This window comes from Salvelinus fontinalis, chromosome 1 (assembly GCF_029448725.1).
Source record: "Salvelinus fontinalis isolate EN_2023a chromosome 1, ASM2944872v1, whole genome shotgun sequence".
NCBI lineage: Eukaryota > Metazoa > Chordata > Actinopteri > Salmoniformes > Salmonidae > Salvelinus > Salvelinus fontinalis.
In genome coordinates, this window is record NC_074665.1 from 10,355,062 (window position 1) to 10,373,627 (window position 18,566).

The 18,566-nt window shown below is 44.7% G+C and overlaps 1 protein-coding gene across 3 annotated transcripts in view; it reads left to right on the top strand.

Annotated features, from left to right (window-relative positions):
* The first annotated feature begins 344 nt into the window (after positions 1-344).
* The window catches only part of kif20ba (kinesin family member 20Ba), a 62,442-nt gene continuing 44,220 nt past the window's right edge, over positions 345-18,566 (top strand). For 2 of the 3 annotated variants that reach the window (XM_055866708.1, XM_055866622.1), the window contains exons 1-25: positions 345-547; positions 978-1,176; positions 2,547-2,654; positions 2,755-2,893; positions 3,200-3,384; positions 3,496-3,538; positions 4,111-4,320; positions 5,418-5,529; positions 5,700-5,771; positions 5,885-6,031; positions 6,270-6,684; positions 6,984-7,123; positions 7,501-7,624; positions 7,918-8,119; positions 8,900-8,961; positions 9,106-9,225; positions 9,475-9,628; positions 10,260-10,848; positions 11,182-11,320; positions 12,481-12,603; positions 12,697-12,745; positions 14,125-14,250; positions 15,401-15,531; positions 15,878-16,033; positions 16,780-16,956. In XM_055866708.1, the coding sequence (XP_055722683.1) occupies positions 979-1,176; positions 2,547-2,654; positions 2,755-2,893; positions 3,200-3,384; positions 3,496-3,538; positions 4,111-4,320; positions 5,418-5,529; positions 5,700-5,771; positions 5,885-6,031; positions 6,270-6,684; positions 6,984-7,123; positions 7,501-7,624; positions 7,918-8,119; positions 8,900-8,961; positions 9,106-9,225; positions 9,475-9,628; positions 10,260-10,848; positions 11,182-11,320; positions 12,481-12,603; positions 12,697-12,745; positions 14,125-14,250; positions 15,401-15,531; positions 15,878-16,033; positions 16,780-16,956 (3,921 nt within the window). In that variant the 5' untranslated portion in view covers positions 345-547; position 978. Of the gene's footprint in view, positions 548-977; positions 1,177-2,546; positions 2,655-2,754; positions 2,894-3,199; positions 3,385-3,495; positions 3,539-4,110; positions 4,321-5,417; positions 5,530-5,699; positions 5,772-5,884; positions 6,032-6,269; positions 6,685-6,983; positions 7,124-7,500; positions 7,625-7,917; positions 8,120-8,899; positions 8,962-9,105; positions 9,226-9,474; positions 9,629-10,259; positions 10,849-11,181; positions 11,321-12,480; positions 12,604-12,696; positions 12,746-14,124; positions 14,251-15,400; positions 15,532-15,877; positions 16,034-16,343; positions 16,459-16,779; positions 16,957-18,566 lie in introns of those variants that run through there. The other variant, XM_055866793.1, reaches the window with a different exon arrangement.

Below are 18,566 nucleotides of genomic sequence, written 5' to 3' on the forward strand. Positions count from 1 at the left end.
CTACTGTCTGTAAGCTGTTAGTGTCTTAATGACCGTTCCACAGGTGCATGTTCATTAATTGTTTATGGTTCATTGGACCAGCATGGGAAACAGTGTTGTATTCATTGTCAACTCTTTACAATGAAGATCTGTGAAGTTCTTCGGATTTTTACAAATTATCTTTGAAAGACAGGGTCCTGAAAAAGGGACGTTTTATTTTATGCTGAGTTTAGTAGTTGTGAAATTCCAGCGATTCTAGTGTTAAAACTCTATTCGAAAGCCCCCCCCCCCCCATTTTTCCTTATATGGTTCCTTTCGACACCCCCACTTTTCCTGAGAGCTGCACCGAGAGATGACATGTCAGTGGGTTGCAGCATAGAGACTGAGGGATGACGTCGCAGTTGGAGCCTATGGAAAAAAACACTTTATTCGCCCCAATGAACTCTTCCGGTAAAAAAAATAAAAATCACTCTCTCCCGATTGGTCGAATTTAAAAATAAGACCGCGACAGTTTGGGCTGAAGAAAGATTTTTGATGCGATCAATATTTTGGGAATCAGTTCTGTCACGTAAGTAGAAAAAAAGCCTTATGTCAATTGAATGTTTTTTAATTTTTTTATCATTCGGATAGGGTAGCGTTATTCATGTTTCTATATTCTGTTAGCTACGAATATAGTTAGTTAGCGTTGTCATCGTCTGAATGGTTTAGCCAAAGAATACGTTATTATTATTGACTTCGTCTCTTCCTCTCTCTGGTTTAGCTAATGTTAGCTGTAACACAGAGCTGTCAATGCACATACCAAAGAGTTTAAGTTAATGCCAAAATTTGTCTACTCCAACGCCACTTGCTTATTGTGCTGATTAACATTAGTGTTGTGATCTGCTTAGTTACATGTCAAAGGTGCGTTGCTAACGTTAGTTAATTGCGAATGTAGAAGATACGCTTGCTGAACATCTAACGTTAGCTGTCTCTATCTCCCACAACATTATTTGACACAGGATGATGGAATCGTGTTTTTACAACAAATTGGAAAACATGGAGCGGGAAGTTAACTTCGACGACTTGAAGAAAGACCTATTTTCTGAGTTTAATTCCATAGACTCCCAGGAGTCTTGCCTGGAAGAGCATGAACACTTGCAGGTGTACCTTCGCATTCGACCATTCACATCAACTGAGAGTGAAAATGGCGAATCACAGGTAATTGAACTCGACACACACACCCCTCTTGCTTGACATCCAGGCAGGGGTGTATTCATTAACCTTAGCGCACAGAATAATCGATAATTTATAGATCGTGCCAAACACTTTGCAGACTATTCGGAATGGCGATGGTTACATATCGGGATATACATTTTTACATGTATCGTTTTTACTGTCGTAATATTATGTTTGCCCTATTTGGCTGTACCTGCACCAAAACTCCAGTATTTCCCATAGCTTGTTCTCCATCTTTTTAAATAGGGAGCCAATTTGTTTTCAGCGCTAATTTCCATGACGGATCAAAATGTGTTTTCTGATTGTTCTCTCTTGTCCCTCTGCAGTAGACATATGGTGAGCAATATGTTTGGAACAGCAAAACGCAATGCACATAGAAACGTGAGAATTGTAATACATATCCTATTGGCACCAAGTGTCATGATGTCATATCTTCAGGTCCCTGGCAATTCCCAGCCCTAGTGGAAACCATACAATTAAAATTAACTACAACTTCCGTTTAAGAACCCAACAGCTTTTATGTCATGTCATGTTTAAGAGCGTTTGAAATATATGATATCTGTTGCAAAATGTTTTTCGGTGTAATGAATACACCCCAGTTTGTCACATGAACCATCTATATTGAACAAAAATATAAACTCAACATGCAACAATTTCAAAGATTTTAATTAAAGTTCATTTAAGGAAATAAGTCAATTTGAAATTAATTCATTAGCCCGACTCTGTGGATTTCACATGACTGCAAGTGGCCACCATGGGTGGGAATGGACGAACCCACTGGGGAGCCAGCCCAGCCAATCGGAATAGTTTTTTCCAGACGAGGGCTTTATTACAGACAGAAATACTCTGCAGCACTCCCCTCAGAGGGTAGAGAAATAAACAAATTCTCTGGCAACAACTCTGGTGGACATTCCTGCAGTCATCATGCAAAGTGCACACTCCCTAAACTTGAGACGTCTGTGGAGTTGTGACAGAACTGCACATTTTAGTGGCCTTTTATTGTCCCCAGCACAAGGTGCACCTGTAATGATCATGCTGTTTCAATCAGCTTCTTGATAATCCAGCCACCTGACAGGTGTGGCATATCTTGGCAAGGGTGAAATGCTCACTAACAGGGATATAAACAAATTTGTGCTCTATTTGAGATGTTTTTTATGTGTATGGAAAATGTGTGCTGTCTTTTATTTCAGCTCATGAAACATGGGACCAACACTTTACATGTTGCGTTTGATATTTTTGTTCAATATAGATACCCATTACCTCACCACCGCGCACACACTTCCGATTTAACAAGAGACTTGGAAACATAATAATGACTATGACTTGCTGTCTTTTCCCTGTACACATTCAAGGACTGCGTTTCCATCGAGCTCCCGGACACGGTCCTCCTTAAGGCTCCAAGGACTTCGCTCTCAGCACGGCTCCGTGACAAATCGGCTCAACGGTTTCAATTCTCACAGGTCAGTCAGCAGGGTTTGTTGGAGACATCCATGACCTTTTTCCTAGGAACAGAAAATGAAGGTTCTTCCAACCACGTTCTTTTTTTATTTTTGTCCTCAGGTGTTAGGGCCAGAAACCACTCAGAGGGAGATGTTTGACGGCACTGTGAGAGGTCTCGTCAAGGAGGTTCTGGAAGGCGGAAATTCTCTCGTTTTCACATATGGAGTGACAAATGCGGGAAAGACATTCACATTTCTAGGTTTGATTTCTTGATTATTTTCTTGCCCATGCAAAGTTGGACAAATGCAAACTGTGACGATTTGGTGTAACATCCAACTTGTACACGAGGTCCAACCTGAGTTGGCACAGATTCACTGTTAGAATACCAGCAATGTGAAAATCCTATGTTGAGACTTAAATCCTCTGATGGTGCTTATAAGTTTCTATCGCAATCAAAAAAAACTGTTGTAGGTATGAACTGACATGCTCTTTATGGTAAACTCCTGCTAACAAACACTGAGACAAAGTGATTGAGAAATGAAGAGATCCTCAACACCTGTTTTAGGTCCAGAGGCCAATGCAGGGATCCTCCCTAGGTCTTTGAATGTCATCTTCAACAGCATTGCCGGGCGTGTTTATGACCAGATGACTATCAAGCCACAGCGATGCAGAGAGTTCATCAGGCTCACTAAAGACCAGCAGAGTGAAGAGGCCACTAGCAAGCGAAATCTCTTCAGGCTCCTCAAGGAGGTACTGGGTTGGTTCATTGACCTAATAAAAGCCATTGCATTACTCAACAGTTTGTTCTTTTGTTCTAGTAATTTATATTAAATGATGTCCCTTATTGCTCTTCTCCCATAGAGTGATAACCAGAAAATCTTCACCAACAAGACAACCCTGGAAGGCAAGGGAATGTGTTATTTTATATGCCATTCAGCAGATGCTTTTATCCAAAGTGACTTAGACGAGCGTTCATATATTTTTACATATGGTTGGGTCCTGGGAATTGAACCCACTATCCTGGCGTTGCAAGGTTCTAAATTGTGATCATTTTACTCACATGCGCCTAAATATTTTGCTATGCAATCTGTATTTTTATTTAGCACTTGTGCGCCTAGAAAAATAAAGGATTCTAACTTTATTACCTCCAAACATTTTTCATTGTGGTCCTGCATTTCTTTATGCACGCCTATGATTTTGAACTTGGTCGCACACTGGCTCCTTTAAAAAAAATAAAAGGTTTCCGTAGAGAGTTCTGCATTGTAAACAACATGCTCCTAATTGAGTTACATGGGACCAAATTGTTTATATTATCATTCCACGATGCATAGTCCTGTCCTGCATTTAGACATGATTGTCACACCCCACATGTCGCCATCTCTCTGGTAGTTTGGTGTATCATTAGCCATTTACAATAGACTTCTATCCAACCAGAGGTTTGTAACAGTCTAACACCACCACTTGTTTCTCTGACAGGGTCCACACTAAGTGACATTGAGGGGACTGTGACGGAACAACGTTTCAGTCTGGATGTTGAAGCACAAACCAAGTTCTCCGTCTGGGTGTCCTTCTGTGAAATCTACAACGAGAACATTCACGACCTGCTGGAGCCCATGCCGATCGGAGCCCAGAAGAGAATCTCACTGCGGCTGTCACAGGATGTCAAAGGCAACTCCTTTGTGAAAGGTGACGGCTGCGGGTTGTGAAAGGTGACGGCTGCGGGTTGTGAAAGGCGACGGCTGCGGGTTGTGAAAGGCGACGGCTGCGGGTTGTGAAAGGCGACGGCTGCGGGTTGTGAAAGGCGACGGCTGCGGGTTGTGGAAGGCGACGGCTGCGGGTTGTGAAAGGCGACGGCTGCGGGTAGTGAAAGGCGACGGCTGCGGGTAGTGAAAGGCGACGGCTGCGGGTAGTGAAAGGCGACGGCTGCGGGTAGTGAAAGGCGACGGCTGCGGGTAGTGAAAGGCGACGGCTGCGGGTAGTGAAAGGCGACGGCTGCGGGTAGTGAAAGGCGACGGCTGCGGGTAGTGAAAGGCGACGGCTGCGGGTAGTGAAAGGCGACGGCTGCGGGTAGTGAAAGGCGACGGCTGCGGGTAGTGAAAGGCGACGGCTGCGGGTAGTGAAAGGCGACGGCTGCGGGTAGTGAAAGGCGACGGCTGCGGGTAGTGAAAGGCGACGGCTGCGGGTAGTGAAAGGCGACGGCTGCGGGTAGTGAAAGGCGACGGCTGCGGGTAGTGAAAGGCGACGGCTGCGGGTAGTGAAAGGCGACGGCTGCGGGTAGTGAAAGGCGACGGCTGCGGGTAGTGAAAGGCGACGGCTGCGGGTAGTGAAAGGCGACGGCTGCGGGTAGTGAAAGGCGACGGCTGCGGGTAGTGAAAGGCGACGGCTGCGGGTAGTGAAAGGCTGCGGGTAGTGAAAGGCTGCGGGTAGTGAAAGGCTGCGGGTAGTGAAAGGCTGCGGGTAGTGAAAGGCTGCGGGTAGTGAAAGGCTGCGGGTAGTGAAAGGCTGCGGGTAGTGAAAGGCTGCGGGTAGTGAAAGGCTGCGGGTAGTGAAAGGCTGCGGGTAGTGAAAGGCGACGGCTGCGGGTAGTGAAAGGCGACGGCTGCGGGTTGTGAAAGGTGACATTACTTAGTCTTTTATATATTTAACCAATGACACTTAGTCATGCATGCGTACGTTTTTCATCCGGGTGGTCCCGGGAATCAAACCCACAATCTTGTCGTTGTAAGCACCACGCTCTACCAACTGAACCGGAGATGACCAAATGTTCCTTTGTGTGATTTCAGATCTGAAGTGGGTACAAGTGAACAATGCGGAGGAGGCCTACAAGGTAATGAAGCTAGGGAAGAAGAACCAGAGCTTCGCCAGCACAAAGCTCAACCTTCTCTCGAGTAGGAGGTGATTATTAAGCACGTCAATCATTTCCCTTTTTGAATTATTTGAGTCTTTCTTTGAGGCTGGTACGAACTTGCATGAGCCAAGTTCACACAGAACAGATTGACCGCTGTGTTCTTATAGACATCTGTTACTATGCTCAGCCACAGCATCTTTTCTGTTCCTATGCTCAGCCACAGCATCTTTTCTGTTCGTATCCTGCGGATGGAAGATGCTAGGATTCCTCGTGTTAACTCTATCAGCGAGTAAGTGGAATGGATATTTTGTTTTATTAATTTGCACAAAAACGATATCCTTAGAAGCCCTATGCAGTACTTGTGGATGTGTGTGTATTAAGGCAGGGTTTCTTTATGTTCAGGCTGTCCTTGTGTGACCTGGCTGGGTCTGAGAGGTGTGCTAAAACTCAGAATAAAGGGGGGCGTTTGAAAGAGGCCGGGAACATCAACACTTCCCTGATGACACTGGGCAAGTGCATCAACACGTTACGGCAAAGCCAGCAATCCAAGTGAGCCTTGAATGTCTTCTTTCAGAAAAATATTTAATGTTTATGGAATTATACATTTTAAAGTGTCTGGTGGGGTTTACAAATCTGCAGCTTGGAATTGTTGATGTTCTGACCTGATGTGGACCACAGTGGAAATATGTCAGACTTCTTATTCTGCCAGTCATGTTTTTCGATGTACTGGATGTATAGATATTATTTTTTAAATTACTGACAAATGTAATCAAACCCTTGTTGCTAGGCTACCACAGCACGTCCCCTTCAGGGAGAGCAAGCTGACCCACTACCTACAGGGTTTCTTCTGTGGGCGGGGCAAGGCCTGCATGATAGTCAACGTCAACCAGTGTGCCTCCATGTACGACGAGACGCTCAACGTGCTCAAGTTCTCCGCCGTGGCTCAGAAGGTGGTGGTGCTGACCACCAAGACCGTCCCCCACCTCGCCACCAAGAGGTCGGCCCGGGAACTGTCCATGATCATCAACAACGCAGACAGGAAGTACCTGTTGGGTCAGAAGAGAAGGAGCTCCCTGGTTGGCTGGGAGACCAGTCTGGAGGACGTGCAGGAGCATGACGACACGGAAGAGGAGAGCGTGATGGAGACCATGCAGGAAGTGGGCGATGACGAAAAGGTTCTCATCAACAAAGACACTTATGAGGTAAGTCTCTTCCCCCGAACTACTTCTGTTGCTATTTTGATTCTTACACAGAAATTCCAATTGGCTCATCAATGCAAAAAAAAACTAAATTTCCAGGCTCTGATTTGATTTAGACATTTGGGGAAGATTTAGGCCTGCTAATAGGAAATGGACCAGAGTTTTGCTCATCGGGTGAAATGGTCAAAACTCTGGGACCCTAATTAATGTGAAGTTCATCTCCGGGTTAACCTAGAACTACAGTGTCACGTAATGCTCAATGACGTCTGTCCACAAGAGGTAAATGTCTGTCAACCTTTCAGAGCCAGCTACTCCAGTTGACGGAGCTCCGGGAACAGCTGCAGGAAGAGAGGTCTAAAAACGTTGCTTTGGAATCCCGGATCCGTGACGAGGTCACCAAGGAGTTCTCGGAGTTCTTCTCTGAAATGCAGACCGATTACAAGTGAGCTCTTCTGTGCCTTGTTTCAGTCATCTATTTTGTCTGTTTTTGGTTGCTTAAAAAAAAAAAATGGTTTGGTTTTATAGTGTTTTTCTACCAACTGAGGTACTCAAAACACTTTACTTAGTAGGGGAGCTTTTAAAGGTAAATGTTTTTTGATACATAACTGAACAAGCTCTAGCTATAATGTTTGGGATGGCAGGTAGCCTAGTGGTTAGAGTGTAGGACTTATAACCGAAAGGTTGCAAGATCGAATCCCTCGGAACAAGGCATTTAACCCACTGTTTCTAGGCCGTCATTGAAAGTAAGAATTTGTTCTTAACTGACTTGCCTAGTTACATAAAGATAAAAAAAAATATGTGTATATCTCTGTCTTACAGGGAGCGTCTGGCCAAAGAGGAGAAGAATGTCGAGGAGAGAGCAGAGAAGCGTCTAGAGATCCTGAGAAATCTAGTGAACATTAACACCAGCCAAGAGGAGTTGGACAGAGTAGACCGAGTCACAGTAATGCATCGCGTCTAGATATGTTGGACATTAGCAGTGTCAACCTTCATGATGTGGCCATGTCTCTCTTCCTTTACCTTGGTGTTCAAACTGCGGTGACAAAAAAAATACCTAGCTTGTCTTTTCTTACTAGTGCTGTCTTTGCTGAAGGCTACTTTATTGGGGAATAATGTATTTACTATGAGAGGCATATGTGCTTGTCTCACCTAGCTATTTTAAGATGAATGCACTAATTGTAAGTGTCTCTGGATTATAGCGTCTCCAAAATGACTCGTATGTCTTCTCTGCTGTAGGAGGACAGCTCGGCATTGGGAGGGATGTTTGACTCCATGTGCAGTGACCTGGCAGGCATAAAGAAGGCGGCTGAGGAGGCCAAGACATGTCTGGTGGTCACCCAACCCAATGGCGAAACCATCTCCAATCTGGAGAAGAGAGTGGATGATCTCTCGGGGCTGCTGAGCCAAGCCCAGGAGCAGCTCACTGTCAAAACCAATGGTAGCCAACTGACAACCAGTTGCCTCGTTATTTTGAATTGTTTTATATCCCAGTGAATATCCCATATTCAACATTACATTTTTTTGCCCAAGCACTACACCTATTTACAATAATGCTGTGTTCATAACCAAGTGGGAAGGTGATATTTATCACATACAACTCAGGGGGGAAAATCCACTTGAATGGCCCTCCAACTGGTAAGACCTAGTGGGGAAACTATGCTTCATCCCTGAGCTCTGTCTTCTCACACATGCTGACCTCTGACATCACCTACTCAGGAAATTACCTCGGTAACAGCATTTTTTTAAATGCAACAACAAAACATTTGTATAAAGATTGCTTTTTAACTCTATAATTTGTTTATAAACATGATAGCTGTACTTTTAGTTGATGGTTGACGCAGCTTGTTGGCCATTTAGCTAATTGGCTTTCCAACACGTTCAGATAATTACCACTTTCCCACTTGGTTATGAACTCAGCATAAGCAAAGGCTTGAGGAGTTGATTATTTGAATCTGGTGTGTAATGCTAAGGCAAGAACTAAAATGTGCCACCCCTTTGGTTCCCCAGGAACAGCATTACGAAACACTGGTGTAACCTATCACGTTCACATACACAGTAGGTGTATCTCTTTCAGCGATAACCTGTTAATCACCTGTTTTCACTATCCATCGACGACTGCTCCAGATCGGTTTGACTCATCCCATAACAGTGGCTGTGATGGAACTCACACAGTGTTTCCCTTCGGTTGAGTAGTCGTTGTCTTTCCGTTAAATTTCAGAACTAGAACGTTATTGCAGACAAGCTCAGCAATCGAACCAACAGCTTGAAGAGGCTAGAAAGGTATTGTGCAATTGTTTTGGTTCTTTTCCAGCAATGGGACTTTTGGGTTGTCTGTTCTAGTTAATCCATATTCCGCTAGGTTTTAGTTCACGGTTAACAGAGTAGTTCTGACAAGAGTTTTTCTTTTCTGTTTTCTCTTTTTAGACTCTCGAGTCTCAGGAGCTGAAATTCTCCCACTTCCTGGAGATGTGTCATGAGAAGGATGAGATGATCACCTCGCTTCAGAACACTGTAGACCAACAGGTCCAAGCCACGATCAAGGATGTATGTAGATTTTTAAGTGGCCCTTTTGATCTGACTAGCTAATGGACATCAGCCTGTTTCATACTTAGTATTCCACCTTTACATCTCCCATTTATACTAGACTGGTGCCAATATCCCATCCTTATGTCACATTATAAATTCTCATATCTAGAATGTGATTTTAATTATTATTTTTTATATCTTTTTTTATTCCAGCTTGAGTAGGCCATGCTTGATGTCTTTAACATTTTTGGGGTTTTTCCTTGACAGAAGACTACATTTGACGGCATCAAGGATGAGATCCTGCAACTGAAAAGCAGCTGCACTTGCTCCAGAGGGGAGAGGCCCAGCTCTCGCGCAGAGAGCCGCAAACGGCTGGTGGATCTCCAGGCCAACCTGGAGGACCAGCCCCCCAGCAAGAAAGGTACGGGGTGGGCTCCGAGCACTGCCGGGAAGCCCCTCCCACCGTTTGTTGGGGTGAGAGCAGGGGGGAGAGAGAACACAGCCAAAGGTCGCAAAAACACCCGCTTAAAGAGGCGACTGTCTGCGCTCAAGAACTAATGCAGCCCAAAGTTTCAGACACTGGAGCACTTTTCATCATGTTTTTCTATGTATCCATGTTTGTGTTCCCCATTTCTGGCTTGATGTTTTTTAAGTGGTTGTATTCCATATGATTTTGATTATTAATAAAGTTTTTTTGTTGTTGTTGCTGTGCTCAGGTATTTTCCAAATGTTGTCTAGCATTGGTAGGAATTATAGCTGTGTCTCATTGGTAGAGAGACACCACTTCATGTCCTGGGAAATGGGCTTCACTAACCAGACACTATATTGACATGGTTATTAAAAGACAGATTTTTCCCACATCTTGTTTGCAGACCAAAATTGCAACGTGTCCAGTTATGATATTAAACAAACCAACGGTCCTAGTCTCATTCCCCTGGCTAATGCTTAAGGAGCACACTACATTTGGTTTGACACTGTTGACCATCAAGTCAACCTCAGAAGCTTTGCATCACCTTTAAAGATAATTCAATAAGTGTCCATGTCTTTGTTAGGGTTCCTGGGGAGAGGACAGAAGGAGATGGACAGATTGCGCAGGGAGCTGGTGGAGGTACAAAAGGACAGTGGGCTTCTCCGAGACAAGCTGACGGAACAGGAAAGAGAATTCCCGGAGGCCCTAGAGGAGAGTGAGCTGGAAGAGAAACCGTCCCCACAGGAACTGAACTTGGCGCAGCTCAAGGCAGAAATGGAGGAGGCTAAAGCCATGGCCCACAGCGAGAACTCTGTAGCGGAGGTCGTGACCTTGAAAGGAAAGATGGCTGCACTGGAAGAGAAGCAGGGCACCCACCAAACGGAGAGGGAGGCAGCCGTAATCGTGTCCCAGTCATATAACGACGAGCTCATGTCCCAAACGAAGAGAGTGACAGAGTTGGAGAAGACACTGTTTGAGAAGGAGACGCAGGTCTCAGGCCTGCAGAGGAGCCTGAGGGAGGTGCAGGAGATGTGGGAGGAAGAGGAGACCGCTACGGTGCAGGAGGCTCGTAAGAGGGAGGTGGAGAGGAGGAGGGAGCTGCTGGCTGTGGCTGAAGAGGCCATCACTCAGAAGAACGCTGAGCTGGAGAGGAGAGAGCAGGTCATCACCAGGTGGGCTGGCTGGTACCTTTCACTCTGGCTACTGGGGAGGCCTATGTGCCAATCCCAAATCATAACCTACGTCCTATGCACGTGTGGAGATCTGAGGGGATTTGATTGGTATAAGCAATATGGTGAAACTTCCTGCCTAGTCTATCAGGGAGCAAGGTGTAGCTATTACAAGATGGATTACGCTTGTCCTCTCAGATCTCCACAAGTGCGTAGTGCACAGGGGACGATTTGGGATTGGCCTACCATGTTTCTTCCTTTCCCCTGCTCCTCCTTACTGGTAAACCTCTCTAATGTAGTGCTGTTTGAGTTCATCTCGTGTGTTCGTGACCACAGATTGAAGGAGACGGCTAAACTCGACTCGGACAAAGTGAAGAGTTTGACCTTGGACCTTGAGAGGAAAGACGACGACACTTCTGATCTCAAAGAGAAGCTGTCCGACTCAAAAAAACAGATACAGCAAGTTCAAACGGAGGTAAAAGCTGTTTTAATATTTATTTATGCAACAGATACTATCATAGTAGGTTCATAATTACAATCACTAATAACATTCATCACTGTTAATAACATGAATCACTATCAATAACATATGAATCACTATTCATAACGTATGAATCACTATTAATAATGTATGAATCACTATTAATAAGGTATGAATCACTAATAACATACGAATCGCTTAATAATGTATGAATCACTATTAATAACATGAATCAGAATAATATATGACTCACTATTAATAATGTATGAATCACTATTGATAACGTATTAATCACTATTAATAACATATGAATCAGAATAATATATGACTCACTATTAATAATGCATGAACCACTTTTAAAACATGAATCGCTATTAATAACATATGAATCACTTCATAACGTTTTAATCATTATTCATAACGTTTTAATCACTATTGATAACGTATGAATCACTATTTATAATATATGAATCACTATTGATAACGCATGAATCACTATTAATAATATACGAATCACTATTGATAACGCATGAATCACTATTGATAACGTATGAATCAGAATAATATATGAATCACTATTAATAATGTGTGAACCACTTTTTAAAACATATGAATCGCTAACGTATGAATCACTATAAGAACATATGAATCACTATTCATAACGTATCAATCACTATTCATAACGTATGAGTCACTATTCATAACGTATGAATCGCTATTCATAACGTATGAATCGCTATTCATAACGTATGAATCACTATAAGAACATATGAATCACTATTCATAACGTATCAATCACTATTCATAACGTATCAATCACTATTCATAATGTATGAATCACCATTGATAACTCATGAATCACTATTAAAAACGATTGAATCACTATAATAATGTATGAATCACTATATTATATTAATCACTATAATAACGTATGAATCACTATTCATAACGTATTAATCACTATAATAATGTATGAATCACTATAATAACGTATGAATCACTATAATATATTAATCACTATAATAACGTATGAATCACTATAATAACGTATGAATCACTATAATATATTAATCACTATAATAACGTATGAATCACTATCATAACGTATGAATCACTATTCATAACGTATCTCCCCTTTTGTTTTCCTACCCAAGATCATTTCCATGCGAGAAGAGGAGAAATCTCTCAAACGAAAACTGCAGGACTTGGAGAAAGTGAAGAGACTGCAGCAGGCAGACTTGGCTAATAAAGACAGGACCATACAGCAACTGAAAACGGTATGTTGTTTAATCTCGGTTAATCTTGGTTGTTTTACTTTAAATGTGTCCATGTTGTTGACCGGAGCTTGATCCAGCTCGTTCTCTTTCCAGGAACGGTCTGCTGACGAGAACCTCAAGCTGTATCCGAACGCCTGTAAAGGTACATAAAGCCTATTGAGCCATAATGTTCTGCTCTGTATTTCTGTGTGCCGTACATAGGCTGTGTTCTTGCCTACTACTTAGTAAAATGACATACTGTGTATTTATTGTCCTACATACTCTTTGGAGCACACTGTTTAGTTCAAATGTAGGCTCTCCTCTCTGTCCTGTAATCATGGAGTTAGGCTGCTCTCCTCTCTGTCCTGTAATCATGGAGTTAGGCTGCTCTTCTCTCTGTCCTGTAATCATGGAGTTAGGCTGCTCTCCTCTCTGTCCTGTAATCATGGAGTTAGGCTGCTCTTCTCTCTGTCCTGTAATCATGGAGTTAGGCTGCTCTTCTCTCTGTCCTGTAATCATGGAGTTAGGATGCTCTCCTCTCTGTCCTGTAATCATGGAGTTAGGCTGCTCTCCTCTCTGTCCTGTAATCATGGAGTTAGGCTGCTCTTCTCTCTGTCCTGTAATCATGGAGTTAGGCTGCTCTCCTCTCTGTCCTGTAATCATGGAGTTAGGCTGCTCTTCTCTCTGTCCTGTAATCATGGAGTTAGGCTGCTCTTCTCTCTGTCCTGTAATCATGGAGTTAGGCTGCTCTCCTCTCTGTCCTGTAATCATGGAGTTAGGCTGCTCTCCTCTCTGTCCTGTAATCATGGAGTTAGGCTGCTCTTCTCTCTGTCCTGTAATCATGGAGTTAGGCTGCTCTCCTCTCTGTCCTGTAATCATGGAGTTAGGCTGCTCTTCTCTCTGTCCTGTAATCATGGAGATAGGCTGCACTCCTCTCTGTCCTGTAATCATGGAGTTAGGCTGCTCTCCTCTCTGTCCTGTAATCATGGAGTTAGGCTGCTCTCCTCTGTCCTGTAATCATGGAGTTAGGCTGCTCTCCTCTCTGTCCTGTAATCATGGAGTTAGGCTGCTCTCCTCTCTGTCCTGTAATCATGGAGATAGGCTGCTCTCCTCTCTGTCCTGTAATCATGGAGTTAGGCTGCCCTTCTCTCTGTCCTGTAATCATGGAGTTAGGCTGCTCTTCTCTGTCCTGTAATCATGGAGTTAGGCTGCTCTCCTCTCTGTCCTGTAATCATGGAGTTAGGCTGCTCTTGTCTTTTTATTTTAAATCTAAACTTTATTTAACCAGACAAGCCAGTTATGAACAAATTCTTATATTACGATGACGGCCTACCCCGGCCAAACCCGGACGACGCTGGGCCAATTGTGCGCCACCCTACGGGACTCCCAATCACGGCCGGTTGTGATACATCCTGGATTTGAACCAGGGTGTCTGTAGTGACGCCTTTTGCATTGAGATGCAGTGCCTTAGACCGCTGCCCCACTCGGGAGCCCAATATGTATCTCTGTCTTGTATTCATGGGGTTCATTGTGCTTCCCCAGACCTTCAGGCTAAGGAGCGTATGATGGAGGACATGCGTCTGGCTCTAACTGAACAGGAGGATACCCAGACCCAACAGGAGCAGGTGTTAGAGGCCAAACTGGATGAGATTGACGCCCTCATTGAAGGTGGGATTATCTCAAGATGTAGTTTTCCATGACGGTGTATATTTAGTGTTTTAAGTTCTAGTTTATTTATTCGCACACTCACAAAAAGGCAAGTGAAAGACAAACCGTTCAGATAAAGAAAAAGGTATCAAAATCAAATCACATGTATTTGGATAGGCAGAACATGACCAAGATGTTCAAACGTTCATAGATGACCAGCAGGGTCAGATAATAATAATCACAGTGGTTGTAGAGGGTGCAACAGGTCAGCACCTCAGGAGTAAATGTCAGTTGGCTTTTCATAGCCGATCATTCAGAGTTAGAGACAGTAGGTGCGGTAGAGAGAGAGAGTCCAAAACAGCAGGTCCGGGACAAGGTAGCACGTCCAGTGATCAGGTCAGGGTTCCATAGCCGCAAGCAGAACAGTTGAAACTGGAGCAGCAGCATGACCAGGTGGACTGGGGCAGCAAGGAGTCATCAAGCAAGGTAGTCCCGAGGCATGGTCCTAGGGCTCAGGTCCTCAGAGAGAAAGAGAGGGAGCATACTTAAATTCACACAGGACACCGGATGAGACAGGAGAAATACACACCACTAGAGGGATATCTTCAACCACCAACTTACCAGGATGATCAATGGAAACAGGATGCACCTGAGCTCAGTTTCGAGTCTCATAGCAAAGGGTCTGAATACTTATGTAAATAAGATATTTCCGTTTTTTTAACCTGTTTTCGGTTTGTCATTATGGGGTATTGTGATGTCATTATGGGGTATTGTGATGTCATTATGGGGTATTGTGTGTAGACAAAAAAGTATGTTTAATCCGTTTTTGAATAAGGCTGTAACGTGACGAAATGGGGAGAAGGGGTCTGAATACTTTCCGAATGCACTGTATATATGCGTGTACATGTATTTGAAATACTCTAAATAATATTTCACCCCAGATCTGAATACTGTCGGCGCTGGGTTCGACTGAGATCGACATTGTCTTGAATGTATTGATGTTGTTCTGAGGGTACAACTCAATATTAGGAAGGTGTTCCTAATGTTTGTATGCTCAGTATATACAAAACATTGTTCAGTCAATTAAACATAGAATAGTGATTACAACTGAACATGGTGATAGTACTCAAGTGTTCTTGTTGTTTTTTGTTCCCCCCCCCCCCCCCCCCAGAGGTGGATAAACTGAAAGGACTGTTACGCTACCAAGACAGTGGGAAAGACACTGGAGCCATGAGAGACAACCAATCGGACGAGGCCAAGCTAGCCATACAGGAAGCAATTCAGGCTCAAGTCACCTTAAAGGTGGACATCTCAATATGTGACTCACCAACATGGATTTGGTCTTATGTAGCAAAATTTGAAATGTTTTTATTTTATTTTACATTGGATAAAAGTAGATATTCAGAGCTACTAAATGGTATATCATACACTACATTTTAGAGGAACAACGGGAAAGTAATTTTGCTTTGAAAGATGATGAACTTCACTCTCCTCTGAAGTCGTGACTTGCGACATACGCCTTGCTTCCTGAAACGGGTCAACATATGTAGTTGTTGATAGTGTGTATTTTCTCCCTTTATCTTTTACATTGGATTAGTCAGTACATGTAAGTGTACTTCCAAGTATAAGTAATGGTGTGTGTTTCTAGCTGTGTACTGAGAAACACCAAGCTGACAGGAGGAAGTGGCTTGAAGAGAAGACTGTACTGATCCGGCTGGCCAAGGAGGCCGAGGATAAGAGGAACCAGGAGATGAGGAAGTTTGCAGACGGCCGCAAGCTTCACGCCAAGCAGCAAACCCAAGTGGTAAAACAACTTCCCCTCGGGGACCCCCAGCCGTTCCATGTGTATGAACTAATTCCACAGTTATCAAACCTGATTCAACTAATCATCAAGCCCCTTTACAAGGTGAATCAGGTGAGCTAGTTCAACAACATTGTGAAACGTCTGGGGATCCCATAGGAGAGGTTTTCCTTACAATACAGCTACAATACCCTGTACAGACAAAGGCTGCATTTACACAGATCAGACATTTTGCCAATAATTGGTTAAAAAGATCAGAATTGGGCTGCCCGTGTAAATGCAGCCTAAGAAACCCCTGTCTGTGACCCTGTAGGAAGGTCTGGTGGCCCAGCTCAGTGAGAAGGGGTTAAAACCTACTAAGAAACCCCTGTCTGTGACCCTGTAGGAAGGTCTGGTGGCCCAGCTCAGTGAGATGGGGTTAAAACCTACTAAGAAACCCCTGTCTGTGACCCTGTAGGAAGGTCTGGTGGCCCAGCTCAGTGAGAAGGGGTTAAAACCTACTAAGAAACCCCTGTCTGTGACCCTGTAGGAAGGTCTGGTGGCCCAGCTCAGTGAGAAGGGGTTAAAACCTACTAAGAAACCCCTGTCTGTCTGTGACCCTGCAGGAAGGTCTGGTGGCCCAGCTCAGTGAGATGGGGTTAAAACCTACTAAGAAACCCCTGTCTGTGACCCTGTAGGAAGGTCTGGTGGCCCAGCTCAGTGAGATGGGGTTAAAACCTACTAAGAAACCCCTGTCTGTGACCCTGTAGGAAGGTCTGGTGGCCCAGCTCAGTGAGAAGGAGCAGGACCTAGTGAAGTGGAGGAAAGAGAGGGACTCCCTGGTAACAGCTCTGGAGGTCCAGCTAACCAAACTCCTCTCCAGCATCGCCGACAAGGATGAACAGATAGCCAGTCTCCGCTGCCATGCCTCCTCTCAGCCAGCAGAGGTCAGTGCAAGCACACATGATGGACTGTTTAGTTGGTTGGGACTGTCACACTATTTTCCTTTGGAACTATACAAATATGAACTCCCCCAGTCCCAAAACTCCCAGCGAAAATGGGCTTTTCATTTATCCGACTGTCGTTTATCTGATTGTCGTTTATCTCCATGTCCAGCCTTTATACACTGCTCCAAAAAATAAAGGGAACACTTAAACAACACAATGTAACTCCAATCACACTTCTGTGAAATCAAATTGTCCACTTAGGAAGCAACACTGATTGACAATAAATTTCACATGCTGTTGTGCAAATGGAATAGACAACAGGTGGAAATTATAGGCAATTAGCAAGACACCCCCAATAAAGGAGTGGTTCTGCAGGTGGTGAACACAGACCACTTCTCAGTTCCTATGCTTCCTGGCTGATGTTTTGGTCACTTTTGAATGCTGGCGGTGCTCTCACTCTAGTGGTAGCATGAGACGGAGTCTACAACCCACACACGTGGCTCAGGTAGTGCAGTTCATCCAGGATGGCACATCAATGCGAGCTGTGGCAAGAAGGTTTGCTGTGTCTGTCAGCGTAGTGTCCAGAGCATGGAGGCGCTACTAGGAGACAGGCCAGTACATCAGGAGACGTGGAGGAGGCCGTAGGAGGAAGACCCAGCAGGAGGACCGCTACCTCCGCCTTTGTGCAAGGAGGAGCAGGAGGAGCACTGCCAGAGCCCTGCAAAATGACCTCCAGCAGGCCACAAATGTGCATGTGTCTGCGCAAACGGTCAGAAACAGACTCCATGAGGGTGGTATGAGGGCCCGACATCCACAGGTGGGGGTTGTGCTTACAGCCCAACACCGTGCAGGACGTTTGGCATTTGCCAGAGAACACCAAGATTGGCAAATTCGCCACTGGCGCCCTGTGCTCTTCACAGATGAAAGCAGGTTCACACTGAGCACATGAGCACATGTGACAGACGTGACAGAGTCTGGAGACGTCGTGGAGAACGTTCTGCTGCCTGCAACATCCTCCAGCATGACCGGTTTGGCGGTGGGTCAGTCATGGTATGGGGTGGCATTTCTTTGGGGGGCCGCACAGCCCTCCATGTGCTCGCCAGAGGTAGCCTGACTGCCATTAGGTACCGAGATGAGATCTTCAGACCCCTTGTGAGACCATATGCTGGTGCGGTTGGCCCTGGGTTCCTCCTAATGCAAGACAATGCTAGACCTCATGTGGCTGGAGTGTGTCAGCAGTTCCTGCAAGAGGAAGGCATTGATGCTATGGACTGGCCCGCCCGTTCCCCAGACCTGAATCCAATTGAGCACATCTGGGACATCATGTCTTGCTCCATCCACCAACGCCACGTTGCACCACAGACTGTCCAGGAGTTGGCGGATGCTTTAGTCCAGGTCTGGGAGGAGATCCCTCAGGAGACCATCCGCCACCTCATCAGGAGCATGCCCAGGCGTTGTAGGGAGGTCATACAGGCACGTGGAGGCCACACACACTACTGAGCCTCATTTTGACTTGTTTTAAGGACATTACATCAAAGTTGGATCAGCCTGTAGTGTGGTTTTCCACTTTAATTTTGAGTGTGACTCCAAATCCAGACCGCCATGGGTTG